At 43.4% G+C, this 27594-nt stretch overlaps 3 protein-coding genes across 4 annotated transcripts; 2 read left to right on the top strand and 1 right to left on the bottom strand.

The window, feature by feature from the left end:
* Nucleotides 1–887: 887 nt before the first annotated feature.
* Nucleotides 888–3183, bottom strand: hoxd12a (homeobox D12a). The gene is made up of 2 exons (XM_057039055.1): nt 2203–3183; nt 888–1908 (listed from the first exon to the last, which is right to left on the bottom strand). Exons 1-2 carry the CDS (start codon nt 2738–2740, stop codon nt 1670–1672), a joined length of 777 nt encoding a protein of 258 aa, XP_056895035.1. The 5' UTR covers nt 2741–3183; the 3' UTR covers nt 888–1669.
* Nucleotides 3184–8210: 5027 nt separating this feature from the next.
* evx2 (even-skipped homeobox 2) lies at nt 8211–10297 on the top strand. Its single transcript, XM_057043033.1, has 3 exons — nt 8211–8616; nt 8981–9210; nt 9517–10297. Exons 1-3 carry the CDS (start codon nt 8223–8225, stop codon nt 10129–10131), a joined length of 1239 nt encoding a protein of 412 aa, XP_056899013.1. The 5' UTR covers nt 8211–8222; the 3' UTR covers nt 10132–10297.
* Nucleotides 10298–18359: 8062 nt separating this feature from the next.
* Nucleotides 18360–25873, top strand: lnpa (limb and neural patterns a). 2 transcript variants are annotated; one of them, XM_057043047.1, is made up of 13 exons: nt 18360–18752; nt 19273–19376; nt 19685–19726; nt 20481–20668; nt 20744–20802; nt 20872–20912; nt 21632–21715; nt 21800–21851; nt 21925–22146; nt 23910–24015; nt 24240–24310; nt 24586–24738; nt 25104–25873. In XM_057043047.1, exons 2-13 carry the CDS (start codon nt 19350–19352, stop codon nt 25271–25273), a joined length of 1215 nt encoding a protein of 404 aa, XP_056899027.1. In that variant the 5' UTR covers nt 18360–18752; nt 19273–19349; the 3' UTR covers nt 25274–25873. The 2 variants fall into 2 exon arrangements, with proteins under 2 accessions (XP_056899027.1, XP_056899036.1); XM_057043056.1 differs by having other exon boundaries at nt 19264–19376.
* The last annotated feature ends 1721 nt before the right edge of the window (nt 25874–27594 follow it).

Genomic DNA, 27594 nt, shown 5'->3' with positions numbered 1-27594 from the left:
AGATGGTGCCAGGAACCGATGTGGGCCTGCTCCCAACAGCTCTGCAATAAACCCAGAATTGGGAAAACAAAGGGCGCGTGAGAACATCTCCTCAGACCTGATGACAAATGATGGTCTACAATGATAGTTCGAGCTAAATGGAAGTTTAATGTGAGCGCAGAGCGGCTGGGCTGACAGTGACCGTGATGGTGGGACGGTGCTGCTCTGAGAACGTCCGCAGAGCTGCGCCCTTCTGGTGCGTCTGTGACGCTCCCGCTGATCCCTGCAGGATGCGGCCTGGCGGAGTGGAAGTCACAGATTAATGGTTTAGAATCATGCAGCACAACCACCCAACCTGCTCTGAACGGCAAACACTGCTGCGTAGTTAGTGGCGGCAGAAACATGCATCCATTTGGCCTTCTGGGATGTTTGGGAGTGTGAGCTGCTCACACACGGTCTGAGGTGCGCACTGAGCAGCCTTTGTCACGAGTCGCTGCTCTGTGCGAGCTCGTGTGAGCGCGGGGCTGCCAGAAAAATCATCACGTCGTTGAATACACAAAATCAAAGATCTAGTTCAGATCTGGATAATATAGACAATGTATTCATATAGAAATTCTGCTCTTACAGTAAATAAATGATAGAGCACATTTCGTGTTGCTGTTTCAGACACGAATAAATGTATCTAAATGTTTTATTTAAACTTGAACTTATACTATCCTGTAAATGTTAAAACTAACCAGCTAATTTTGACAGTAACAAATTAGGCACTTTTTAAAACTATTTTCGAACCAATTTCATTGAATCTAAATGCAAATAATTTGAGTAATTTAATACATTAAGATTATATTTTACAGTTTTACGCATCCTTAAATTGTGAAAATAATAATGATAATAACAAAACTGGTATATCGTTTATTTAAAAGCATCTTTATTTAGAAACGCATCAGTGAACAGTTTGCGGTCATTATTGTCTGTCCAGCGCGCGTAAAATGTGCTATTGTTGTACTATAACTGCCTAAAACCAAGCTTTTATAAATAATGTACAAATGAGCAAACTGTGAAGCATCTTTGCACTTTTCCATCATTTTCAGTTAGTGTATTTACAGAACCATCGATGAGACATTTGCGTGTGCAAGCAGGCCTATTTTTACAGCATAAAAGGCTCATTTCATACAAATAATGGAACTCAACGGCGCTAAATGTGTTTCCTGTCACACATTCACTGGGTTTACAGACATTTTAAAATAAAAAACATAAAAAACAATGATCATATTTAATATAAACTTTATTCAGACATTAAGTTATTCGAATGAATGAACTAGACATGCTACCATGTACATTTTTTGTAATGCAGAGTATCGCTCAAACGTGAACTTGACTCCGCGCGTCCATATCAGAAGCGCACCAAAGGACGCAGCATCACACCAAACACAAAGACACGCGATTCCCTCAGAATAGAATAAAAAATATGAGCTGAAGACGCTGCAGACAGACCGCTGGGACCAGGAGAGTGTCTGGGTGCATCTATATTGGGTCTAGAATATCGCTGCAGTGGTTAATATGACCTGATCCAAACGAACCAGACGTCTAACATGAATAGAAACATTTTACACTTTTATACAAACGTGCTGCTTTATTAAAAGGCCAAAATCTCTTGGTGCCACGGGGTCACGATCAAGTCCAGCCGTCGTCAGTACACGGAGAAGGCTTGTTCGCGCATCATCAGCCGCTTCTTCTTCATCCGCCGGTTCTGAAACCAGATTTTTACTTGCTGGTCGCTCAAGTCCAGCCTGTCGGAGAGCTCCTTCCGTTTCTGTCTGTTGATGAACTCATTCATCAGAAACTCGTTCTCAAGTTCAGCCAGCTGCGGCTTCGAGTAGGGCTTTCTCTTCTTTCTGGTCTTCACCTGTGAGCAGCACCAAGGAGCACCTGGAGACAGCGGAGGCACAAACACGCGCAGAATGGGGTGAAAGCTCTCAGTGCTGGGATGCAGAACAATATCAGTCATCCACATTAAGTAGAAAGAACTAGTACAAGAAACTTGACAGACAGAAACATTTTGAAACTCCTCCACTGTCCCGGATTACTGAATTAATTATTCATGTGTGTGAAAAAAATCAACTGAATAAAATAAAAATAAACTTTTACACATATAAAAATAACAAATATTCCGATTTCAAAATATGTTAAATGCGTTTTGTGTTCAGTTAAAATCAATTCGACCTTCTGCAAGAGTGGATCTGTTGCATGTTTGGCTGGACGATCCGTGTATGGGGTTCTGATCCAGCTTTGTGCCGTTCACATGCAGAGCCGAATCCGGATCCAGCTGGGCCGCAGAGCCATGAGACCTGTCCACATCTGAGTAACCGCGGTCACCGGCGCCGCCGTGCTCCCCGGCGTACACCTCCTCCTGCCGGCCAGCCTCCTCTGTCTTGTGGTTGGTGCCCGGGAAGCATCTCGATTCCTCCAGATGCGTCTTGCCAGAGGAGTTGGAGTTCAGGAAACCCGAGTTGGGGAAGAAGGGCGGACAGTATCCTCCAAAGGCGCGGGTCTGTGGAGGTGCTGGCGGTCCGGGCGTGCACGAATTTGAGGTTGAAGTCCACGGGAGCGTGCACACGTCTCTCCTGTTGTACGGGAGCTGATGCAGCCCGGGGATGTGGGATCCATTCCCCCGCAGGTTGGAGAAGTAGAGCGAGTCAGGGGGCGCAAAATTTAACAGGGAACCAACATAACCCGGATTTAAAGGCGTCCGCTCACACATTTCTATTTAGCTTTCCACAAACGATTCTTGGAAGCCTTTTAGCAACTCCTGAAGAATAAAGGGTAGGTAATTGTTGATTTGTTAATACGGTATCACGTGATATGCAAAGTATGTTGTTCCGCCCCACCCTTGCTCTCGATGCTGCAAAGCAATATATTCCACTAGAAGATATTCTAGTATTGGCTGGTGTGGGTCTTCATTTCTGACGATCTGATGTCATATTATTAGATTGTGTCCAGAGACTTTACACAATCACGTTTACCCGTCCCAATAAAATAAATAAATGGTGCAAATGACCCAATGGAGACCAAAAACACTTTGCCAGTGCTATTTTTATTTTTCTTTGGCTGCTCTTCATTTGAATTTCTACTGGACATGTATCGATGTGAATTTTCCCTGTTAAGAAGCTAGAAAAACGTTCCGGCAGCCTAAACACGCCGGTGTGTGTGTGTGTGTGTGTTGTGTGTGTGTGTGTGTGTGTGTGTGTGTGTGTGAGTGTGCGTGCGTGCGTGTGTGTGTGTGAGTATGTATGTGTGTTTGCATTGGGGTGATGCTGCGATTAGATAGATTAGTCGACAAATTACAATGTTCAACAATTCATCAAACAACGAGTTCTGTAGTTGCATCAACTCTCCAGCAGGTGGCGGTAAAACACCGTGTTTGACCTTTGTGGTCAATCACCTTCACACTCTTTCGAAGTTTTAAATAAACAGAAGTTTGTAGTCGTCGTCAACACTACGAAGGTGTTTTCAGATCAATTTGAAATAGTTTAACAAATAAGATAAAATATAAACTTTTACCCGTGAATTTATGTTAATTTAAAATGATTATTCCAAATATAGCAAATACTGAAATTACACGTGAAACACTTTAGCATAGTGATACATACAGTAGTAGAACTACAGTATTTTACTTTCGCTTTATTTTAAAAGTGAATTTTACGGAACGAAATACTCGTGCCAAATGGGAAGTTGTCGGGGGATTTATCAAATTTCCTTTATTTCGGCATATTTTGAATTAACTAAAAAATGTAAATGCATTATTTACAACTTTTATTTGAAGTCGATTTGGAGCGAAACAGCGAAAATGCAACATCGATGATACAACGAACAAGTTAAAACTTTTTTTATTTTAGATTTCAGACCTGCAGTTTCAGAAGCAGATGGCTTCACACGCACGTCTGTGCTTGGGGTTGACTTTTACTGCTCTCCGTCTTCCTCTGAAGAAGTTCTTCACGTCTATTGCTCTTGGTAATAAACTGTTTAAAATTCAAAATGTTCTGCAAATGTTCCAAACTGTCCCAGAAAAGGCGGCTCGCTCCAGTTTGGTTCCCTTTCGATCCTTTCGGATTTCCAATCATGCCATTTGCAGGTTTTGGTGGTCTAAATATGCGACTATAAGGGGGAGTTATGAGTGAAAGGTATGACCTTTAGGTGTTATGATTAAGGTTACAGGCTGGAACCAACAATGGCACAAATGCGCGAAAGCTGAGCGGACTGAAAGACACGATGGTCTTAAAGTTTTTTTTTTTTTTTTTTTATTTAAAAAAAAACATGTCTGTAATATGCAAATTTACAACATTTATCCTACAACTTGAAAAAGTGTTTCGATTAAAAAAAAACAAATTTAAAACGTCTTTGTAAAAAGTAAATTGTTTGATTGAAACGTAAAAAAATAACAGAAGCTCGCTGACCTGGTGAACATACAAATGTGAAAAAGCTGAACATTATTTAATCACTGTTTGTGTGAAGCCAAAATTAAAAATATCAATGTTTTCACTGAAAAATAATGCTATATTAAGTCTGTTTGACATGCAATAAATTTTTTGGCAGCAATTATTTCACTTTGAAGGACAGTGGTGTGTGCGTGTGTGTGTGTGTGTGTGTGTGTGTGTGTGTGTGTGTGTGTGTGTGTGTGTGTGTTGGGGGTTGGGCTCACTTAATGTAAAACGGGATCTGCATTTACAGGTTACGGCCACTAGATGTCAGTCTAATCTCAGCTAAGAACCCCGGAGCGCCTCTTTAGCTGCCAACACGCGAGTTTTAGAGTTGACAGGTTGGCAAACGTGAAGTTTATTCAAGAAATCTAAAAAAAGAATGAAGGAATATGAAATCTCTGCACTTTTATTAATCTGGGTGTGTTTGGAGACCTCATTTTAGCTGATTAATATCTTAGAATTGTTTATGTCTTTTTGTTCCTACACACGTCAGTAATCAATAAAGTTTTGAGAGGTTAAACACTTTTATAAAGAATAAATCACATCACCACCATCTTTTAATAAGACGAGGTCAAATATATTTTACAGCTGCTTCAGATAAACTTAGTCGGAGCGTGAAGGTTAGTAAAAAGTGATGACATTCTATTTCTATAACAACTGCATGTTTGGTAAATAAACTTTTTAGATTTTAGTTAAGAGACATGTTTTATTGCAGCTATAAATTCATAGTGTTTATTTACAACTATGACATATTAACTATGTGATGTTTTGTCTGTATTGACTGTTTGAGGGCAGAACATCAAAACCCCTGTATGTTCCTCATGTTTAGGAGTATAAAAAAGCTTTTGTAGCTCAAGTGTCTCTGACACCTGGAACAGAACATAGAACCTTATTAGGACCCAAACACTCTCAAACAATAGAAAGTTGGTCTTATTCAGCACCTGGAGTGTTTCTTTTGGTGGGACTGACTTCAGTGAGCTTTCAAAACTATCAAAATTGCTCATTTTTACTTATTTTTGTATTCTGGTCTGTTTCTCAGGAAGCCTTTTTAGAGATTATAATAATTACTTTAACTTTGATCTGCTTTTTAATTAACTTTATCTATTCAGTCTTAAATCAGCCTGTGCATGAATTCATTCACTACAGTTGCCTGTGATCAAAAAGCAAGTATAGTTAACACACACACACACACACACACACACACACACACACAGGCACGCACACCCCCCCCCCCCCCCCCCCCCCCCCCACCACACACACACTGAGAATTTAGTGTCCATGACAATCCAATGAACATGTGCACGCGAGAAAAACCAAAAGAAAACCTATAACTTCCATGTCGGAAGGCTCTCACCAGTCAGGTGGTGCTGGCAGCTGTAGACGTGCATCCTCGGCAAACACCGGGGTTTTTTGGAAGTTGACACGTATCTTTCCACACCAGCTCTTCCCAAAGTCTGTATAACATCATATATCACATGATTTTAAGATCTTTCTGACATGTTGGATTTTGAAATTGCAGGATTTTCTACTGTGTCGCCACTTCTGCAAGGACAATTTTCAGGTGATGGAAGATGCGACTGTCCACCAGGAGACTGCTGCACTTCCAGTTCACTGGGTTCATTCTGCCACAATTTAGGCCACAATTACCGTTCCACTGGGTTATTGAGCCAAATGACAACTAAACATTCAATTAAGACAACATTGAACTCTCAAACCTGAACAAATCCTGTAATTTCTTCATTTTTGTTGACCCTCCTATGCTATCAGCAAGGACTGGGAAGGAGGGGTTAACTGTCTTACTGCAGTCAGCCAGCGGGGGCGCTCTAGAGGCGGATACCTCTCTCCTGGAGCGGCTCTCATCAGCCACGTTTATTACTGCTGAGAGCTTTTGTGCAAATTTAAATTAAAAACTTTTTTCATCAACAATTATAGTCACGACAAGTCTATTTGGGTTTTCGTCCATCCGAACCTGATTTATTTTTGGTTTATCCGTGTGTAAATGCAGTCTTTGCTTTACAAACAGACTTAAACATTCCTCGAATAACAACAGAATATGTAACATTTTCTTTACATTTAAAGTATCGCTGTCAACTTTTCTTCCTCTAATAAACCCAACAGATAAAAATTTGCTAATGTGGTTTGTTTCTTTCAAATATGTCAGTAAAATGATCAAACACTGTCGCCACTATATGATAACATTGTTGCGGTTATTTCAGAGTCATCATGTGGCCCCAGAAATGAAGCCCATTAAACTTTACAGGGTTTATATCCTCCACAGGATGGAAAAATCAATCTGGGCTCACCTGAAATCTGAAAAGAAATAAGCATTTGGTCACATTCCCAGCACGTGCTGGTCACCAGAAGGTGATAGTGACGCAGAGAGGTTTGTTAAATATCCCTTTATAGTTTAACATTTTGTATTCTTCCAGTAGCTCCGTCATATTTACTGACTATAAGAGGTCTACCATCAGTATCGTAGTTTATAGTAATGTATACGTGATGCTGATGGGCCTTTTGTGTTTGTCTCGTTTTTATATACATTTTCTATCATCCAGCCGTTCAGTCAGATAAACCTCCTCTGTAACAGCGAATCGCGCCTAAAGCCTGTAGGGGGCGCTACAGCACACAGAGAAACAACGTTAATAACAGAAATGGGAGCACGTTTGTGTCCTCAGATACTGAAGCATCTTCACAGCTATATGATCCTTTTCTTCCTGTAATAACATACAGCTTTAGCCCAGGTTTCACAGACAAAGGTAAGAATATGAGAGAAGACACTTTAAACAACAGCAGCGAAGAAAATGTATAAAATAGCAGTTTTGTAACAGGAGTATTGAAATAAACAGACAAGTGAATCAGTTTAAAATAGAACATTTAGAGTCTAAGTAATTACATTTGAAAGAAATTCTGCTTTTTCAATCATTTAAAGGAGTTTTTCTAATTTATTTTCGTTAGTAGGATGTACAGCAAATCAGAATTAGCCCAACACCAACAGAATATGTCTGAAATATGAGGAAGAAACGAGTAAAATTCACAAGGCAGATCAAAATCACAGCAAAGTTGGTGTAAAATCCCCAGTCTTCATCTCCTGCTTGCATCTTTACCGTAATTTAGTTCCTCTGATTAAACCGCAAAAGGAGAAAGAAAAGAAAGAAGGACAATAAATAAAAGAGGAACGATTAGAGGGAGGGAGGGCGAGCGGAGAGGAGGGGAACAGTGGAGAATCAAAGCATAATAATATTCCTAAATGAAGAGGGAAATGTTGCGGCGCTCATTTTATTAATCAGACTGTCAATTTCACCCAAGAGGCCAAACCCAGGAGCAATCTGAAGCAGACGGAGAGATCAACCCAGGGACAAGCATCTCTCCTCACTCCTCTTCCTCTCCTCCTGGATATTATTCGTCTGACCGAAGGCCGCCTCCATCATCAAGTGACAGCCCTCTCCTATTTATTTGCTTATAAACCTGTTACAATAAATGATCATTGGAGCAGCGTCAGCCGAGCATCTTAACAACGAATAGCAACCAATTTTGATGAATGACACTTCGCCGCCGTGCGCGGGGAGCATGCACGGCTCAGTTTGAGCAGTCGTTCGTCGGCTGCGTGCAGATTTCTTTCATTTTAGAGTCTTGCTTTAAAAAGCTTTCCGAGGCAGTTATTTAGAGACAGTTGCCCAGTTGAATGCGGATTTAGCTCCCAAACAACTCGCTGGTGCTGCACAGGTCGGGGCAAGTGTTCCTTCCCCTCCCTTTTCGTCTCGCTTAATGATGGAGCGGATAAGAAAAGAGATGATATTGATGGAGAGAGGTCTGCACAGCCCCGTGGCGGGGAAGAGGCTCACAGACGCGCCGGGGAACTCGGTGCTGGAGGCCCTAGAAAATTCCCAGCACAGCGGACGGCTGAGCCCGAGAATAACTTCGGCTTCCCTCCATGGCAATCTGGGGGACATCCCGAGCAAAGGCAAATTCGAGATTGACAGTCTGTTCGGCACGCACCACAGCAGCGACAACGCGTCTTCGGTGGACATTAACTCGTCGGAGAACAGGAAGAAAATGAGCATTTACTCCGAAGTTTCTCCAGATTCCGACATTAACAGCGATGTGGAGGTGGGCTGCCCCGCGCACCGCTCCCCGAGCCAGCATAAGGAGAACAACAAAGGTATTGCTGTTGTCATTATCCTTATTATTTTACTGGGTTCTCCTTCTTTTATTCCAGTGGACATCTGCTAATCTTTTAAATATTATTGCTGTCAGTGTTGCCAAAAATCGGAAAAAAATGAAAACGAATCGAATTTTTCTTCCTGAAGTTTTCGATACCATTATTTCTCGAACTGTGCTTAAATGTAAATTAGAAAATAAATAAAAATAATAATCAGCCCAAATTGTTACATTTTAAAAGAATTCACTGCCTATTTAATCTTACCAAATGTCCTTGCGCGCCCAAAACATAAAATATTCCACTAGATTAGAAATAAAAATGTATTTTATTATGACAGCAGCCTTTCTCTATTGTGTGATTTTAGGTTTCTCAGACAGCAACAACGGCTCCTCCAGCTCGAACTCCGGGGCGAACATTAACGGGAATTCCTCGGCAGGATCGAATAATTCCGACCAAGTGAGACGGTACCGGACCGCTTTCACCAGAGAGCAGATCGCGCGGCTGGAAAAGGAGTTTTACAGAGAAAATTACGTTTCCAGACCGAGAAGATGTGAATTAGCCGCAGCGCTAAATCTGCCCGAAACGACAATTAAGGTTAGAATCACATTTAATTGAATACAAATCAGTTTTCATTGTGTGATTTATAAAATTTGTAGACAAATATTGGGTCAGTTTTAGTACGTAAATCGCTTGTTAAATGTCATTTTCTTTATCGTATTATTATTATTTTGAACATTCACATAACCTTTATTTTTTAAATGTAAATAATTCTAAAATATTTTTTATCGCTATGTTGCGTAATTGAAATTGTGATGCAAAAAGACTTTATTGCCGTCTGCAGCTCGACGCTAGCGGCTAAATGAACAGCCTGAACAAGGGTCTGCTTGTGTTTTGGTGCAGGTTTGGTTCCAGAACAGGAGGATGAAGGATAAAAGGCAGCGTTTGGCGATGTCCTGGCCTCATCCAGCGGACCCCAGCTTTTACACCTACATGATGACGCACGCTGCAGCTACAGGAAGTCTCCCTTACCCTTTCCACTCGCACATGCCGCTGCACTACTACCCTCACGTCGGCGTCACGGCAGCAGCGGCCGCGGCCGCCGCCACCGGCGCGGCCTCGTCGCCGTTCGCCACCTCCATCCGGCCCCTCGATACCTTCCGCGCGCTGTCACACCCATACTCACGGCCGGAGCTCCTGTGCAGCTTCAGACACCCGGGACTGTACCAGTCGACGGCGGGGCTGAACAGCTCCGCGGCGGCGTCGGCGGCGGCCGCGGCCGCGGCGGCGGCGGCGGCGGCGAGCGCCCCGTCCGCCAGCGGGCCCTGCTCCTGCCTCAGCTGTCACAGCAGCCAGGCGGCCAGCGCACTGGGCTCCAGGAGCGCCGGGGCCGACTTCACCTGCACGGCGTCGGGCCAGAGGTCTGAGAGTGGATTTCTGCCCTATTCTGCAGCAGTTCTCAGCAAGACCTCAGTCCCCTCACCGGACCAGCGGGAGGAAACCTCCCTGACCAGATAACCCCCCCACCACCCAGCCTGACCGCTACCTGTTCTCTTCTGGTCCCATTTTAAGGGACAGGCCGATCCTGAAATTCACACCTTCGTCACAAACAGTCGTTTCTTGGCCACACGCACGCACACGCAGACACGCACACGGACAAACGAAATATTTTAAAATGATTCATGTCCCAAAGAATTATTATTACATCAATCGACAGGCCTGAATATGTTTTTGGAGGGTTTTTTTTTTTAATATATAAACTATTTCGGATCAAATAGAAAAAATGACGCAACTTATTCCTCGAATCCAACAAATCTAACCCAGAAAACCCTGAAACACACCCTTTGGGCGCGTCAGTTTGCTGGGCCTGTGCGCTCCAAACGACGGATTTCTTCTTAAAGATCAAAAAGTGAGCTAATTGCTATCCAGATTTGGATAGCAGGACGTGTAGCTTGTCTGCCCAGCAGCCCATTTTTCTTCATCCGGGCCTAATAGACTGGGATTCTGGCAGGAATAGCTTTCCCACCAAGCAACCCCTGCCCTATGGGGACAGCCCTAATCAGGCAGAAGGCGCACATAATTTTGCACCTCGTCTTTTGTGTCAATTTTTATGTTAATGATGAGAGGATCATGGCAAAAATTGCCAGTCATGTACCTAGATGGAGCTCCTTTGAATACATGACTGCAAGGTAGTTCCTCGTTTTGAGACTTGCTGTCAAGTGCTAACAACCCGCGGAGGGAAGTCATTAGACATACAAAAGACTGGGAACAAAGCGACAGTCCTGGAACACACAACACTGCAGAAGGGCCATATCTGACACATTTGGGGGGTTTAAACATTACATATAGGCTACAAAGTAGCTCACTGGAAGACTTTTTAGCTGATGATGGGAAATATCCGACATGTAGGACCAGTTCCATTTACACTGTCTCGTAATTTGAAATCCAGCGTTTTTAAAATTGCGTGAAACCCTCCAAGGATGACGGGACCGAAAGAGACAGAGGTTCAGACAAAATAGCCCGGCTTTACAATCCGTCTGCGCCTGTAAAATGGCTATGTGCTATTTTATTTGTTCCTGTTGGGACGCCACCGATATGTTAATTATAAAACATGTGAACTGTATAAAGGGTCAAATATTTTGCAAACCGCGTCCCGTTGATGGTGGAAAATTGGAAGAAAAAAAAGCTTCAACAACGTGGACGAGAAACTGATTTTTTAAACGCCCCGTTTTCTCCTTTTAATTTATTTGTGTGACTTGCTGAGCTTTTATTTCTTGTTAAAACACTGGATGTAAACCCCCCCCCCCCCCAATACTGCCGCCATAGAGCCTGCAATCTGGCCCGAAATAAGATAAATAATCCAAACTCTTGTTTTGAATTGTGTGCCAAATTAAAACAGAGGACTAGAGGCAGAAACATTTGGTCCACTCGACTTTCGAGGCTTTAAAGGGCTGACAAACGAGCACTGAAATTAAATGCGGAAAATAGCACCGGCCTGTGTCCCCGGGGTCTGTCTTATAACTCTATATCTCTGTATTTAAAATATCATTGACTGTATGGATTTAAATATTTTAACTTGAAAAAAATGTGCAATATGAAATGTAAATCATGTTATTTATTGATCGTGTTTGTTCTTGGAAAATAAAAGAAGAAAAATATATTTGTTTCCTCTCTTTCGTGTGTGTGCCTGTATATATGCAGACGCACACACACGCGCACGCACGCACAGACACACGCGCACAGAGTTGCTTGCTGTGACACGATTTCAATAGAGAAATTCGCGTAATATTAATTAAAAAGACGTTAAGAACTATAGGGAATATGAAGCCTGCCACCACGGGTCATTCTGCTCCTATAATTTACCATTATTTTTGCATTACCTCTAAATGATACAAGCTGATACTGTCGTTAATTGCACCCGGTTAAAATATTGCGCGCAGCAGCGTCTCCCCGAGGGGCTTTAAGATAAGTTGCTTTTTTGAACGTCCCCATTAAAGAAATAGGATTAGGGCAGAAAATCCGGGCGTGATATATCACCGTGTTTCCTTGCTCTTTACCAAAGCGCGGGGCTGCAGCCCGAACAACACGCGCATTGAGATGGATGGAGGCGTAAAAGGGGAAAGACAGAGGCCAGAAAAACGCTGCCCACAAGAGCGCCGCCAGGTTTATGTTCAACATACAAAATAAGAAAAACGAAATCATCGCCATGCGGGAGACTGTCTGTCAGCGTCCCCGGATTGGTTTTGACAAGAAAATAAATCTTTGGATTGTTTAATATATTTCACATATCTTTATTTCGGTGCTAATAGAAAAACCAAATTAAACGTCCACCGGCGAGATAGGAATGCAAAGATCGATGATCCTGCCCCTACTGTCCAATCACCCCCGTTTAATTGACTGTATTTTCAGGGTAATTGAGCCGCTTGTTGTAAATTGAGGATTTTATAGAAACGACATGAAAAGTGCATTTACTGACATTCATCGCATCTTTGACATTGATTATCTGATCAGCGCCGTGTCATGCTAACCTCCAATTCTTCATTACACACTGTTTATGAGCTGTTACAGAACAACTTGCTTGTTCCAGAGTGATTGATTGCCTTATTAACGCGTGTTCTTGTAAGTGTGACCGGACTGATTACGATGCATATGTTTAGAATAATGTTTCATTTAGCTGACTGCGAGTAATGCGGGGTGACAGCTGCTGCGGGAGGACAAAAAAAGCCCCAAACTACAGGGAGCAAGCGGGGCCAAAACGCATTTAAGGTGGATGGAGAAGACAGCGCAGACCCTAATGGTCAGAGGCAGTCAGTCACAGCCAGATGGACTGGACAAGTGAGCCAAGAGAGAGAGAATCCAAATCACCGATAAACTATTATTATTTTTTTAGAATAAAAATAGTCTCTCCAAGAATGCGTTTTTTTTTTAAACATATTGCGTCCCACATTTGGTGTACAGTAGAACTGACACGCCAGCTGTTCCCTTCAAATCAGTCAACTCTCATCCCTTCACACATAAAATCTGCACTTTAGGAATATTCTGCCCATTTAGATTGATTTGCTTTTCACCCAAAATGCAACAAAAGCCGCGTGAACTGCAGCCTGATGAGATTTATGCCACCATTATGCTTCTAAAGCGCTCCCTGCTCTGTTTGTCTCAAATCATTGCCTCTGTTCAAATGTTACTTTCATATATTACATGACATTAATTCAACTATAGCTCATTAAGGCGGAATGAAATGGTTAAATTAACTTATCAACTCATAATGATGATGAATGGGATATTAATTCAGATACAAGCTGGCCAATTTGCAATTTTTTGCGCGTTTTGATGGTTCTCAAATAACATTTAATAGAACGGGTCATCCCCTCAATCAATTACACGCGCATGTGAGTCGCTCGCACGGAAAATCCGTTTTCCATGCATATGTATTGAAACATGTTCTCAATTATCTTTGGAAATTGCTTTTATTGGTTTAAGCAGTAATTCTTTCAGCAGCTCTGGGCATGGTTAAGGTGCTACAATAAATTACGTGTCTTCTATAGGCGAACTTATTTCGCTTGGTGTCACTTCATTTTCTTACATTCTTACACCTTCTTAATACATTAAATTAATTACTAATGCATTATTGTAGGTGTGGAACTCTGAGTTGTGCTTTCTTTAAGTGTCAGATTTTTAAAAATTTTTTTTTACTGTAAAATCAAGATTTCTTTCCAAAGGGCTTTATATATATGATGGGATGGGCTCAAGCATTTCCAAATATCGGCCTTTGTGATGTGACGCTGGAGTTTTCAAGGACCGAATGGTGGCAGCAGCAGGAGCGTGTGTTTGGACTGACTGGTGGAGGATGGAGGACAGATGAATCCGTCTCTCTGACCTGTCTGGGCATCATCTCATCATCATGTTCGGAGTGTGTCTCCTCCCAAACAGGGAACTCCCGCCTGCATATTATTATTATATTGATCAGATTTTCAGGACTTTTCCATTATTTTGATGTGGCTAACCCTCATGGTGATGTTGAATGAAACTTTAGAAGCTCAGCGTGAGCCAGACGTGTGTTGAAGATGACAATAATCAGCAAAAGCTTCTGAATCTGAACCATTAGAAAGTAAATTATGGAGCCATCAGGAGATGTTGTGGCTGCATCAGGGATATTCATGGATGTAAATTGGTCCGCTCTTGGGAAGCAGATGCTACTGTGGTAGTTTTGAGGATCGGAGCATCTGTAGGTTCTTTTATGGAATTGATCTTACTTAGTTTTGCACTTTGCCCTCATTGAGGATTTAAAGGCGGATGCATCAAATCTTCACTCGGTAACAGTTTGCTTGGAATAATCAGCACGAGTTGTTTGTTTACATCTTATATTTCCATGGATTCGTGTTCTCCTTGCAGAAAGACAAACACTGGCTAGCGCCACCTATTGGCAGGAGGATTGTACACATGTGCAGAATGTGAATGCTTGCTAAGTTTTGAGTGCTGACTTTTAAAAATGCTATTGATTGTGGGCTGTTGTAAAGGAGAGTGTCCCTGGTGTGGGATTAAATGTTCCTCTGATGCTGCTCTTGCTCTACACATCATCTCAATGGCCTGAGCACACAGCAGAAACAAAAGCTGCACAAAATTAGGTTTTTCTCAGTGAAAATAAAAGACAGGTTCTGTATATTTTAGTATTTTCTGTCCAGATAGGATAAAAAAAGTACCTCATATATTTTTTAATTAATAAATAATTTCTTTAAAAAAAAAGTAAGACTCCACCCCCTTTTAGATTAAAAATAAAATTCTGAAAGGGCCGTTAGACCTTTATGTCTGATGTTACTCATTCAGTTACCATTAAAAACAGGCTTGTCTAAACCTGAACTTTCCAAATTGAGCATTTTCTTTTAGCATTTAAAATACAGCTGCTATTCAATGATAAAAAAAGCCTTTTACTCATTTAGACATCAGCAGTAAAATATATATAAAGTAGTGAATAAAGAACAGTTGCACTGAACTGCTGGATTTACTGTAATTAAAACGTATAGAATTCCTGCAGGCTTGTCAGCACATTTCTTGTGTGCTTATTCATCCTTTCAGCATTTTGTGACACTTTTCTCGCTAATCTCAAAATCCTGCAACATTATTTGACTGGTGCAGTGACTTAACCCAGAAAACAACACTACTAATGTCATTTTAATTAATAGCGTTCAGTGCAGGGGAAAATAAATCTTCAAAATGACTTGTCATCCTCTGTCAAATCTAATAACTTTCAATAATTTGGGCTGATGGATTTTCATACTCTTCATTATCGAAGTAGTGAGCGTAATTACTCTTCATGTTATAATGAAACATTAAAAAAACTGTTATTTTAGACGAAGACAGGGTTTTTAATGCAGGCTTCTGGTGCGATTACGAACAAAACAGACTTCTACTCTGATTGTAGGTGATTCTAAATCGACAATTAGTATTGATTAACATTTAAAAACTTTTATGTGAAATAGTTATTTGGAATTTTAGCAGATTTGCACTGGAAGAAAAGATTGACAAACTCATAACATTTAAAACGGACTATTGATTTTGATTTTTTACAAATATTTTTATGGGTAGAAAACTATTGCTGTGCCCCTAATATCTGTTGGCTTCTTCAGGATTTATCCAGAAAATACCATTTTCTGAAATGGCAACAACAATTATCTCCAGAAGGAGGTCGTTAACCCACCGCAGCGCTCAGGTCACATAAATATCCTGACTTCCCTGAGGACGGAGGCTGTATGTCTGTGTCAATTTGATGGGAAATGAGTGGTGAGGCACCACCGTGCCAGTTCTGACTGACCTATCACTGGACCAGCCATGGAGCTGCAGTGGAGAGCAACTCACTGACTGAGCAATTTAAGCCATAAGCATCTCGTTCCTGTCTCAGTTCGGATGTTAAACATTTCACAACTTGATGCTGCATCGCAGCCATATGAAGTAAAAAAGATAGAATTAGCATGCAAGCTCTCGTGCTTCATGGGGTCAGAAAGCAGCCCTCAGCGTGTCAACAAGCAGTGTTTTCAGTGGAAGAGGTCCCCTTTCACGAGGTCATCACACTCTCTAATGTGGGTTGTAGGAAATGATCACGGTCAGCCCTGTTGGTGTCTGTTCTGTGCTTTCACTTCTACACCAACGCAAGTGTGCAACACGTTGAGCCAGACGTGCTGCAGTTAGCTGAGAGAACAGGATTCTGAGGATGGTCTTCATTTTTGTTTTCACACAATTGATTAAACAGTGGAATTCCTCGCGGTGTCAGGAGAACTGCTTCCAACTGAGACAGCAGCAGAAGCCCCTTGACCCCGTCCCCCCTAACAGGGGGTGTATCTGGTAACATACCCTGGACTGCACATGCAGAGCTGGTCCCAGAAGGCCAAACAGCATCTCTACCTTTAGATCCCGAGGACCTTCTACAATGCTGTTGTGGAAAGGTCTCCCAAAACATCACCTCGCTGCGCTCTAGGACACTACGTCGCGTCTCCAGAGGGTAGTCACGGCTGAAGAACGCTCCACTGGACTGGTCCTGCCATGTCTGAGAGACATCTACACCAGGAGGTGTAAAATCAGAGCCACCAGGATCATTAGAGACCCATCTCACGCCAGCAACGGCCTCTTCCAGCTGCTGAGACCAGGGACACGCTTCACCAGAATGATGGCCAAAACAAAGACGTACAGCAGAAGGAGCTTCTAGCTACAGGCCATTAGACGCCTGGACCTGGACCCCACCTGACTTTACTAGGGGCTCAACACATGTGCAACATAGTTTCAGGTAACTCTGTTGGTGTGTGGTAATTCAAACTAGAACAAGTGTCACGAGAAGGTGAATAGTAATAGCGTGACACATTTGTACATAATGATGCACTTCTGAAATAACAAAGGACTTGAGATGATGCGGCAAGGCTGAGGAATATTGAATCCTAGAAAATGCAATAACAACATCTGTGGCATCCGTGCAGAGCCGGACGGAGAGCAGAAATCCTGAGAGCAGGCTGTAATAAGCTGTGATCAAGCCGCAGACAGTAAAGTCATGGTAACCAATCGATCCCAACGAGCGCCGTCTGCAACACTCTCATTTAAATACAAGCGGTTAGCAGGTGCAGGTGGAGAGGCTCAGATAATGAGTTTTGTTATGGATTATTATTACCTTGAAAGGCTGCTGCCTCTGTTTTACCTCAGCTGACTTGCTCGGATCGATAACAGACGTTTTCCACCCCCCCAACGCTTCTTTTAAATGGGTTGAAATCATGAAAGGATGAAGATGCTTGCAGGAGGCCAGCGGAAGGGTGCTGTGGACACAGAAGAAGAGACTCAACAGAGGTCACAAGGAGGTGGTTGGTGGTCTGTCCACAGGCGAGGCTGCGCTTCGGGGGACAGACGGCATTGGACTGGCTCCAGCTGTGCAGGAGGGAGCAACAGAAGGAGGGAAGTTCTTGACTGGTGGATCACTTGGTCTTAAGGGAACCGGTCTGAGCGCAGTGGGGAGCAGAGCTGTGTCCAAGAACACACCTGTGTCTGGGCTGGCAGGTTAGAAATGTATAGTTACAGAGTTGAACTCACACCGCCCCAATGAAACCAACAGAAATTTGACAAAAAATCTGAAAATAATCTTGCCTGGCTAGTCTTTAAGTCTATGCAGCATTCGATGTATTCTGCCTCCCAACTGAGAAAAAGAAAATAAATACTAATATCATTGCTGGATAAACCAAATTCTCCAGTCCTGACGGCTGTTGTAGCTATACTTGGAAAAAAATATGCAAAATTTCAGTTTATAATCTAAAACTTAGTGGCACAAAGCGCCGCCACTCGCCTCTTAACTTTCCTTTTGGTTTTAGTTAGAGGTTATTTCCTTATTTTTGTACAGCACTCTGTTATAGCTGTTGCTTTTTTTAAATCACTTTATGAATAAAGTTGATGATGATGAAATTCAAAGACTGGCTGACAAATATTATTACTGAATGCTAAAGCTGCGGGTTTCTGGTGTCATTGGAAAATGGCCAGAGAGCAGTAGGTTTGGGAGCAGTGCCAGGGTGCCCTTGAGCAAGGTACCACGCCCCCAAGTGCCTGTGGAGGGCAGTTTACACACTCTGTCACCTCTCCCATAATGGCTGCATGTAAATTATGTGTGATAAACTGAGTGTAGCGATGACACAGGAGTGGAGAAATGTACCCCTGTGGGATTAATACAGACTGTTTTTGTCTCCTCCGGGCTGTGGTAATCACATGGTTCCAGCAACTCCTGAAGGTTCTGAGACAAAACGCACTAGATTAGTGTACCAAAAGCTTTGTAGAGCCCTTTAAAAAGCAGATAGTGCTCTTTGGTTAGCGTGCGTGTCCCCAGCCTCCACCGAGCACCGTTTACAGTTGAATCTCTAGTTCCTCCATCAGAATAACCCCGCTGTCGTAACTTCTGCAACATTAACTTGGTCAAAGACGCTTCCGGTGATAAACAGATGGTCGGTGCGGCAGGAGTGGATGGCGTGGCGCAAACCCTCCTCCCGGAGACCAGTCGGCTCTCTCTTGACCGATACATGAGAGAAAGTAAAGAGAACTCTTGTGTTGACGTTCTTCATCCAGACCTACTGGACCTGCCCTGCTCTCAGTGCTTCATACGGGCGACTCCCACTACTTTCCAGGTGAATACATCACTATACTTCAAAACTATGACTTTATCCTCACGCAGCTTCTGCTCACATTGCTCCGTGGCGTGGTAAAGTTATAAAAAAAAGTCTTGTTTTATTTTGCATTCAGCTGCAAGTTGCATTAGCGCTGCAGGGCGTGCTAGTTGCGTTAGCTCCGCGCAGCTAGTGCGCGTTCATGCTAACGCTAGCGCATTCTTTAGAAGTTACTTTGGAAAAAAAGGTTCTTGTAAACACACCTTCACCGGTGGGCACCTTCGGCGTTTCCTCATATTTGACTTAACACGGGCAGCTGAGGCCAAAACAGTTTCGTATGTGGTTCGAATGTTCCGAGTAAGTTGAGAAGAAAGTTGAAGCAGCCTCCATCAAAGCGCCGTTTGCAGACAATCAGAGAATATTTGGTGCAAACATTAACGCGGCCAGGATGGGGCATTCACTTTCTCATTCATATCTGCAGGCCTTTGTTGCTTGAAAACTAATTTTAGTTGTCTTCGTATGAATGTATGAGTGTATTCAGGTCCCTGGTTGGTGTCAGTAGGTGGAGAAACGGACAGAAGAGATTCCCCTCATCAGAATATCTGACACATCTTCAACATGGGGGCAGCTATTTCCTGGTGGAAGGTTTGATTCCTTTCTTTCTTTGCATTATGTCTTTCATTGCAACGCAGATATGAAGGTACATTGCGTCCTATATACCGTGTTTGTGGGCCGTGGTTGATGCCAGTATTTGACTTGGTATCGCTCTTGGCTGGAATATTGGTACACACGCGTCGACTGAATGATTTGTGCCACAGCTGAAGACACAGAATCTGCAACAGTGAAAAGATGACACGGGAAGTTCTCGGGGGATTGTGTAATGTTGCTTAGTCACAGAACGCTGCTGTTCTGGCCAAACACTCTGAACATGCATGTCCGTCTTTTGCTTGCAGGCTAAACCAACAACGGTGGAGATTTTGGAAGGAATCGACAAGGTTGGTTTGTCGGAGTGCTCCCAGCACCTGCGCTGCACTCTACCCTCAGTGTTTGCATGGGCTATAGTGTGCAGCCTGATCTCCACACCTATTAAAGTCACATTTATTGGTTGGTCATGCGTTGTTTTCATGTTCTAATAGCTAAAATTTGGCCGATACAAGTATATGAAGCTAAACCTATAGATGTGCGGCATGTGTGCTTCAGTGTTCTTGTGAGAATTAAAACATATTTATCTGACATGTTGAATAAGCAGGGTCTTTGAACTGTAGATGTGTAAATGCGTGTGAGCTCGGCTCCTGATTGGCTGCTGGGGCTTTAGTGCACTTGTACAGCAAAGCTGGTGTCAGTCTATTTTCAGCAAGTATCCTTTGGGCGAGAGGCACAACACATGCACTGAAGAGATCAGGTGGCACACGAGTGGCCAAGAGAAGCCCGTTGGGCGTGTTGCTTTCTTCTAGAGAAGCCAACAACGTTAAAGGGTCTAAAACTGACTGTGAAATCTTTTGGTTCCCTTCATGGCTGCAGCACCCGCCTGAACATCATAAAGCTGAACGTGGAACCATTGTGACACACATGAATGTTGCAGTAGGACCGTAGACAGAAGCCAGTTGATTCTGACTGACCGATGCTACGGATTGAAGTTCATACTGTGATTAACTAGCGGAGCAAATGAAGCTACAGTGACGTCAGCATAGATGTTTAACTCAAGTCCGTCTGCGTTTGCTGCACCACAATGCACATGTTCCTCTGCAGGATATTCAGATTCTGGAAGACTATAGTGTGAAATACCAGCGTCAGATGAAGGCGGTGGTGGGCCGACTGCTGCTCTACTCCATCCTCCTCTACCTGATGGCTGGGGTCGTTGTGTATTCCTGGTACCTCCCTGAGCAGCTGATGGGGCGGCTCGTGTTGGGCCTCCCTTTCCTGCTGTTTCCTTTATTGTAAGTCCAAAAGCTAGCTCACCTTTTGTCTTTTCTGGCTCGCCGACATAATCGGACATTTTCTGCCTCATTCAGAGTCTGGATACTTCGAAAAGTGCTGATTCTATTTTTTGCCAGAAGAACCGAAAAAAACAGTAAGGCTGTTTGTTCTTATTAATAAAGGGATTCTTTGTATAAGATCTAATAGTTTATTCTCTTCTTAGACTTCAAATTGGAGGATCTGAAGGCTCAGAAAAGGAAAATTGTAAGTAATGATCTAAAATCGTTGATTGACATCATGCTACCAACGGTTAAAACACTTAAATGCTGTTGTGGACAATGTGAGAAACAGAACCAAATCATTTGTGCGTCCTGATGCTGACAAGGACATTGGTGGATGGGATTTAGGGGCTCTCACTGGTAATTGTCACTGTAACTGTGATAATTGTCTTTGTTTCCAGTTTATCAGAGGATTTATGAAACCATGGCGACGCTGAAGAGAAATTCAAAACCTTTTAATCTCAGATTTACTGTCACTTAAATGAGCATTTTCCATCCACTGTAACTGCAACTCACTACAGATTAGAAAAACATGCAATTAGATCAAAAATCGTCCCTAATTTGGAGATGAAATCCTCGACTGCCAGACCATAAACTATAGACCCTAAACCTCTGTTTGCAGAGAACGCTCGAGAACAGGCGGTGAATGAACCCACAGCACCACAATACTGATGTCTCTTTAACAGCATTTAGAATAGCAAATAAATAAAACGAAAAAGTTGCTCCTCCTTGTCCGTCCAGTCCGACAACTTTCAACAACCGGTCTGGTCTTCCGATGCAACTTTGTTAAACCTTTTCCCATTTTAGGGCAGGTCATTCAAAATAGTTTTCAAGTATTCATCAGATCGTCAAATGATGACTAGGGTGTCTATATGTGCAGCAGCATGGAAACGGGAGGGTGAATATTAAAATGATGTGTTCCAGCTCGAGGATGTGATGGAGACGGAGACTTATAAAAATGCTAAGCTGATTCTGGAGAGATTTGATCCTGAGTCCAAGAAGAAAACGGTGAGTTTCTTACTACTTTCTTACAGATATATAAAGAAAACAACCCTCAACAGTGTGTTTGACTCACTTATCGTCTGTTTAAAGGACTTTGATTCTACTCCTGTTGGACCTCAGATGACTCCAAAACCAGGACAAGGTAACCAGGTTTTTTAGAAAGGCCAAATTTTCCCTCTTAATTCTGATGTCAACTGGGATGTTTTGTGTACCAGAGCTCCGCCACCGTAATGTCGTCCCTCAGACGCCTCCAGCATCAGTAAATTCTGCAAGTGGAGCCGCTGCCCGTCCTCCCCTTGCCTCTGGACCTGCCTACCCTGGTCGCTCTTCACACTCGGCTCCCGGTGGACCCCCAGAGCGGAATCTGTTGGCTATAGCTGCTCAGCAGAGCTTGATGAGGAAGTTTGTGACCCCTGGAACACCCATTCCTGGAGTTGGTGAGTTATCTGCACGCTGGGGGAAAATATCATAATGTGGTCAATTAAGGTGTGATTTACTCTTGCCTGCTCGGGGTCCCCGCGCCTTCGAAGCTCCGTGGGCTGTTGTACGGAAGGGGAACGGACGGCTGGCTTTCCTTGCTGTGTTATCGCTCCATGATACGGAAAATTGTGAAAAGTAGCAAACCAGCTGATTCCTACACGTGTGTGTGTGTCTGTATGTGTGTGTGTGTGTGTGTGTGTGTGTGTGTGTCTGCGGCTGTTCCTCCATTGTGCCGTCTCCTGCGACCCAGATGAGAGTGGCAGTGGTGGAGTAGACCACTCTGCAGCATAAAGTGCTTTAAATTTAAATTTCTGTTAAATTCAACACTGCTCTGAGTTTTAAAGCTGCGCAGAGATCCAAGTAATGCTAAACATCATTACAGATTAATCCCCACCAAATCCAACCAAATGATTGATGTAAACACTGAAAACAACCCTGGGAGGAGTGCTGATTATTATGGTCCCAGTTACGAGGCTGGCTAATCAGTAGTGAGGTTCTTTCCTTTAAGATAAGCTGCTACATGAGAGAACACTCCCTGAAAAGTTAGTTTAGCCTCCTGTGACATCACTTTCCAAATCAAGGACGTCGTCTGGGCTCTAAATAATGCGACCAGTTGCCAAAGCTCCCTCTCTAATTTCAGCAGTATTTCCTGTGGTTTCTGCGCCTCTTGTGATAAAACAACCGGTGGGCAGGAGTCAAAAAGGCCGGAATGTTGAACGAGCTGCATTTCTGGCCTCTCTCCTTTGTCATTTTCTTGTTCTTTGAATGTATCGGTGTGTCTGTCTGCTTGGGTATCTTGTTGCTTCCTTAGCTGATGCAGCTGTTGCCAACATGAGCCAGGTCAGGTCACATAATTCCCAACTGGGCTCGTTGGAAATATGGAAATAGGTGTTTGGTACTGGCTCAGTTAGCTCCACTAAAAACAAAACCTCTGTGAGACCCAGTGTTTCTCAGAACAAGTGTTCGGACTGTGTTGTGTTGCTGTGGCCGTTAGTGTTTGTAAAAGTTTCAAAAGCCATCCTCCAAACACATTGGAAAACAATTTCTGTATTTATTAGGCATCTGTGGAGGGGAACCGTATCGACTATCCAATTTGAATTATATCTGGACCATGAAGACTCAATGATTGAAGATGCAAATAAGTGTAAACAGTAAAGGAAATGTGTTCCTGGAGGTAGCTGCACACTGTAATTTCCATGTGGAACGCCAACTGTGAGGTATGCATGAAGTGGGATTACATTAACTATGATTAATTAGCCAGATCTGCGTTTGTTCTCTGGGCAATGATGGTGGAATCTAACTAAATGGCTTTTAATGCGTGGTGAAATTGCCTTTGGCTTTGGGAACACCTCACAAATGGTTTACATGACTTGATGTTATCACCTGCTTCTCTGGAAAATTGAAAGTGAAAAGCAATTTGATAAGATTTACCACAGAGTTTCCATATGTTGGTAAATTAATAGCCAGCAGGATGCCGAGACTCTGCCAAGTCTCCCAGAAATGACCAGTCATCTTCGTATGATTGCAGTTGATGTTAGATTATATTAATTACTACTTCCCAACACAGCAGGGATCCTGGACGTGCTCTGCAAGTCAGATCTAGTGTGAAGCCATAAAAAAAAGGATCTCATTCACTCCTGCTTTCACCTGTGAGCAGCTCCAGTGTTGCGTTCAGGGCCTGAGAATATGCTTAACCGATACTGACGTTGTGCTTTATTAGGGCTGCACCCCCCAGGTCCACCCCTGGCCAGACCAGTGCTCCCGAGGGAGAGAGGCGTTCTGGACAGACTAATTGAGTATCTTGTTGGAGATGGACCTCAGAACAGGTAAACGAGCTCTGTTCTTTTAAATCCTCTCTGTTTATGTTGCCTTTATGATTTCACGCACTAAATGAGTGACGTCCACCCCGAGAGTGGCCTCTCAGTTATGAACGCTCATCACACGTTGATTACGGATGGTGATCTGCCAATAAGGTCTTTCCTGTCAGCAAAATAAGGTTTGATATGCTCTGATATCAGGTCGTGTAGCTGCTCTCTCTCTGTCTCCATAGATTGGCTCTCGTATGTCAGCAGTGTCTCTCTCATAACGGGATGGCATTAAAAGAGGAATTTGAATACGTTGGTAAGTCTGCGAGCCTCCATCAAACCCCGTTTTCATTTGGCCCCTAGCTTTTGGCAGCGTAGTATATCATGTGGCTCTTTAATGCTGCTGCCACTACAGATCCCTGTAAGCAAAAACACGGCAGGATTGAATATGCAAACCAGCATCACCCATCAATCTGGAGTGTTTATGCATCTCGGGCATTTTTCTGCCATTCCTGTATATTCATGTATATTAATTTGCGTCTGTTTGAGAATCTGTTAGCGCTGTGACATAAAATATGTGTGTTCTCTCAGCCTTCAGATGTGCCTATTGTTATTTTTTGAACCCTGCGAGAAAGACCAGACCTCAGGCCCCCAGGCTCCCCGAGACCGCCGGAGAACCGAAGTTGCCGTGTGACCTGAACTCGTCGTCATGTGCTGCTGAGGAGGATAAGCAGTCTGATTCAGGTGATTAACAATCAGGTTTGGTTTAAGGAGGTGTAGTTTAAGTCCATTCAACGTGCTACCAGGTTGCCGTTAGCATACTTGGTTAAGGACGCTATGGTCTACGGTAGGTCAGCAGGAAAAGGTCCAATATGAAGAAGCTGAACGGGTTATCGCCACCTAGTGGAGTCACATATAGGCTGGTCCATATCTGGACAAGGACTGATGGAATTGGAGCTCTACCACAGTTGTATCTGTAAAAGAAAAAGCCCAACAAGAACTGTCCTTGTGATGTGTCTCGTGATATTTTTCATGTTTTTATCCTCCTCTCTGTTCCACGTGCACACTGCTGTTGATCAGTTACTCATTCCATATCTTTTACTCATCAGGGACAATGAAAGATGATGGATCCGCTGAAACAGACGGCAAAGAACCAGTCACACTGACAGCCGCAGAGGCCAGCCGCGCCTCAGAAGACCAGACCATGCCAGAGTCACAAGATCTGCCCACAGAGAAATCTGAGGGGGAGCTGGACTGCTCCGCCATGGAAGTGGAGTAGAACCGTTTCTGCACCAGTCGGGCCGTAGCTTTCTGCTATGCTATGTATCTCTGAATAAATGCGGCGGTCGTTAGCTGGTTTGCTAAACGTTTGGAGCGCCGGTGCAGAATGGGATCTCTCGCCAGAACCAGTGGTGAGTCCGATATGGAACCGTATCGGGCACAATCTGGTTCTCACTAGGTGCTCCATCATTTTACAGCATGTTGAGGTTTATGCTTTTTTGAGGACTCCTAGATTATTTTCCCTTGTTTTGCCTGATTTTTTTTTTTTGTGTGTGTGATCTAATTAGAAACTGCAAAAGGAAACTTGTATTTTGTTGGATTTGTGGTTTTATTTATAGGAGCTCTGCAGCTGGCGTTGGCGACGTGTTTACAAACCATCGTTACAATTGCAGCAATGCACGTACAGTATATTTATTGCTAAGAGTGGAAATGAGATTTATTCTATGAGCCCAAGTATTTTTTTATCTGTATTTTGTCTCAGAGTATCGCAGATGATGAACTTTTGGACATTTAAGTGTTTACAGACGTGTGTGTTTGCTGAACATCTGAAGACCTGTTTTGTGTAAATATTGGAAAATAAACTAAATATTACCTGAAATATTTGCTCTTGAAAAAGGCGGCGTTTTCTCCTGGAACGGCTCGGCCGCCATCCCTCGCGTGCTCCTCCATCTGCACCTTGTCACATATTTTAAATTGCTGCGACCTCTGTTTCCTGCCCGCGTGGCTGAGGACCGCGTTTAAACAGTCCGTTTTCATTAGCAGGTCAATTTTAGCTTGTGATCATTTTATTTTAGCTCATTGATCATTTCAGACAGCGCCAGATAATGGCGCTGACACGGAGCTCGGCCACTCTTGATTGCTTGACCCTCTTCATTTGCAACAAGAAAGTCATTGCAACTACAAAGTTGCCCCCCCCCCACCGTCACCGCAGCCTTCCCCCTCCCGACGATAAACCGTAAACTATTGGTGAGGTCAACGCGCCGCGTCTTCTATGGGTTTTGATAATGTATGTTTACAGAGACGTGACCTCCGGGGCCTCGCAATGCATCACTGTGACACGGACAGTAACGGCTGATTCCACTGCATGCTGCTTGAGGTTGACCTCTGACAGCGCCAAACGGGAAAAAATGGGACATCAATAGTAAGATGTTGGGATGTTTGGGCCGCGGCGCCGGGCTGTCCAGTTAACAGCCTGTGCATGTGTGCGCCATCATCAGTTATATATCACGGGGATCCCTCTGCTCTGGGCTTCCAAAATGTATGTTTGAGTAATACTTTTGATTCCACGGCACTGAATCATCTCTTGACAGTTTCTATTTGAGCATTTTCTTTTCTACAATGTTCAGTTTTTTGTCATATGAGGGAGAAACAGAGGTGCAGGCTCACAGGCTGCAAGAAGAACTGGTTGCAACTGGTTTTTTCCTTGATTTGTGCATGAAAATGGGTTGATTTGGGCCTCATTTAACTTCCCAGTCAGATTATTTAATCCCCGTCTGCAGATGTGGATCCAGATGTGTCAGTCACATCACGTGGAAACCAAATGTTTTGTGTCCAGAACTCTCGGAGAATTCTTCTGGACTGCTATCATGAAAATTAATTGATTTTCGAGGATGACAAATGACTCCAAACCCCGGAGCCGCGGTCATTTTGAGCGGGCGCCGAAAGCGGGGGCCGTCCCAGGGTTCATAGTTCTTTTCATACTCATCTCTCAGGCGTGCATCGGAGGCCACTTGACACAAATTTATACTGATCTTTTATTTATACCCAGAAAAAATGGCAGATAAGAAACATAAGTGTTCCTGATATTGTGTTTTGTCACATCCAGCAGCCAAAGATTGAAATCCTGCGAAACAATTTTCTGAAGAAATGAAAGAGCGTGCCCTCCTGAACCCTGGAGGAGAATAACCCCGTGGTGCGAGGCGGAATATGGAAGAGAGGCATGGAATAAGTAAAACAGACAAGTGCACCAGGCCTGTCACTTTTCCATTTGCTGCCCCCGAGTGTGAGCACTTCAGATTCTCCTCATCTCAGCAAAGACCTTCATCGTTACGCTCGATCTACTGTAGTGAATACAAAAAAGCCGCGCATCAGACGGCGTAATAGAGAAGAGGGCTTCGCAGATTGATTATCTTTGGGCCCGCCATGAATAGAATCCAATCAAAAGAACAACAAAGTCGTAAATGCGCGACCCGAGCTGTGGAAAACACCGGGATGAGTGTCACACAAGCAGTTAACGCAGTCGTGATCAGACGTCCCCGCTGGCTCCTGACAACAGCATCATTACACAGTAATAAGAGCACCATCTCCTTCAGAGCAGCA

This window comes from Takifugu flavidus, chromosome 1 (assembly GCF_003711565.1).
Source record: "Takifugu flavidus isolate HTHZ2018 chromosome 1, ASM371156v2, whole genome shotgun sequence".
Taxonomy (NCBI): domain Eukaryota; kingdom Metazoa; phylum Chordata; class Actinopteri; order Tetraodontiformes; family Tetraodontidae; genus Takifugu; species Takifugu flavidus.
The sequence above is the reverse complement of the archived record's forward strand: the minus strand, read 5'-3'. Positions and strand labels throughout refer to the sequence as shown.

Coding starts and splice junctions, on each gene's coding strand:
- hoxd12a (XM_057039055.1), bottom strand. CDS start 2,740: ATGTGTGAGCGGACGCCTTTAAATCCGGGTTATGTTGGTTCCCTGTTA. Junction 1,909..2,202: donor CAGATCCACTCTTGCAGAAG/GTCGAATTGATT, acceptor CGCTGTCTCCAG/GTGCTCCTTGGTGCTGCTCA.
- evx2 (XM_057043033.1), top strand. CDS start 8,223: ATGATGGAGCGGATAAGAAAAGAGATGATATTGATGGAGAGAGGTCTG. Junction 8,617..8,980: donor GCATAAGGAGAACAACAAAG/GTATTGCTGTTG, acceptor GTGTGATTTTAG/GTTTCTCAGACAGCAACAAC. Junction 9,211..9,516: donor TGCCCGAAACGACAATTAAG/GTTAGAATCACA, acceptor GTTTTGGTGCAG/GTTTGGTTCCAGAACAGGAG.
- lnpa (XM_057043047.1), top strand. CDS start 19,350: ATGGGGGCAGCTATTTCCTGGTGGAAG. Junction 22,147..23,909: donor AACACCCATTCCTGGAGTTG/GTGAGTTATCTG, acceptor GTGCTTTATTAG/GGCTGCACCCCCCAGGTCCA. Junction 24,739..25,103: donor GGATAAGCAGTCTGATTCAG/GTGATTAACAAT, acceptor TTTACTCATCAG/GGACAATGAAAGATGATGGA.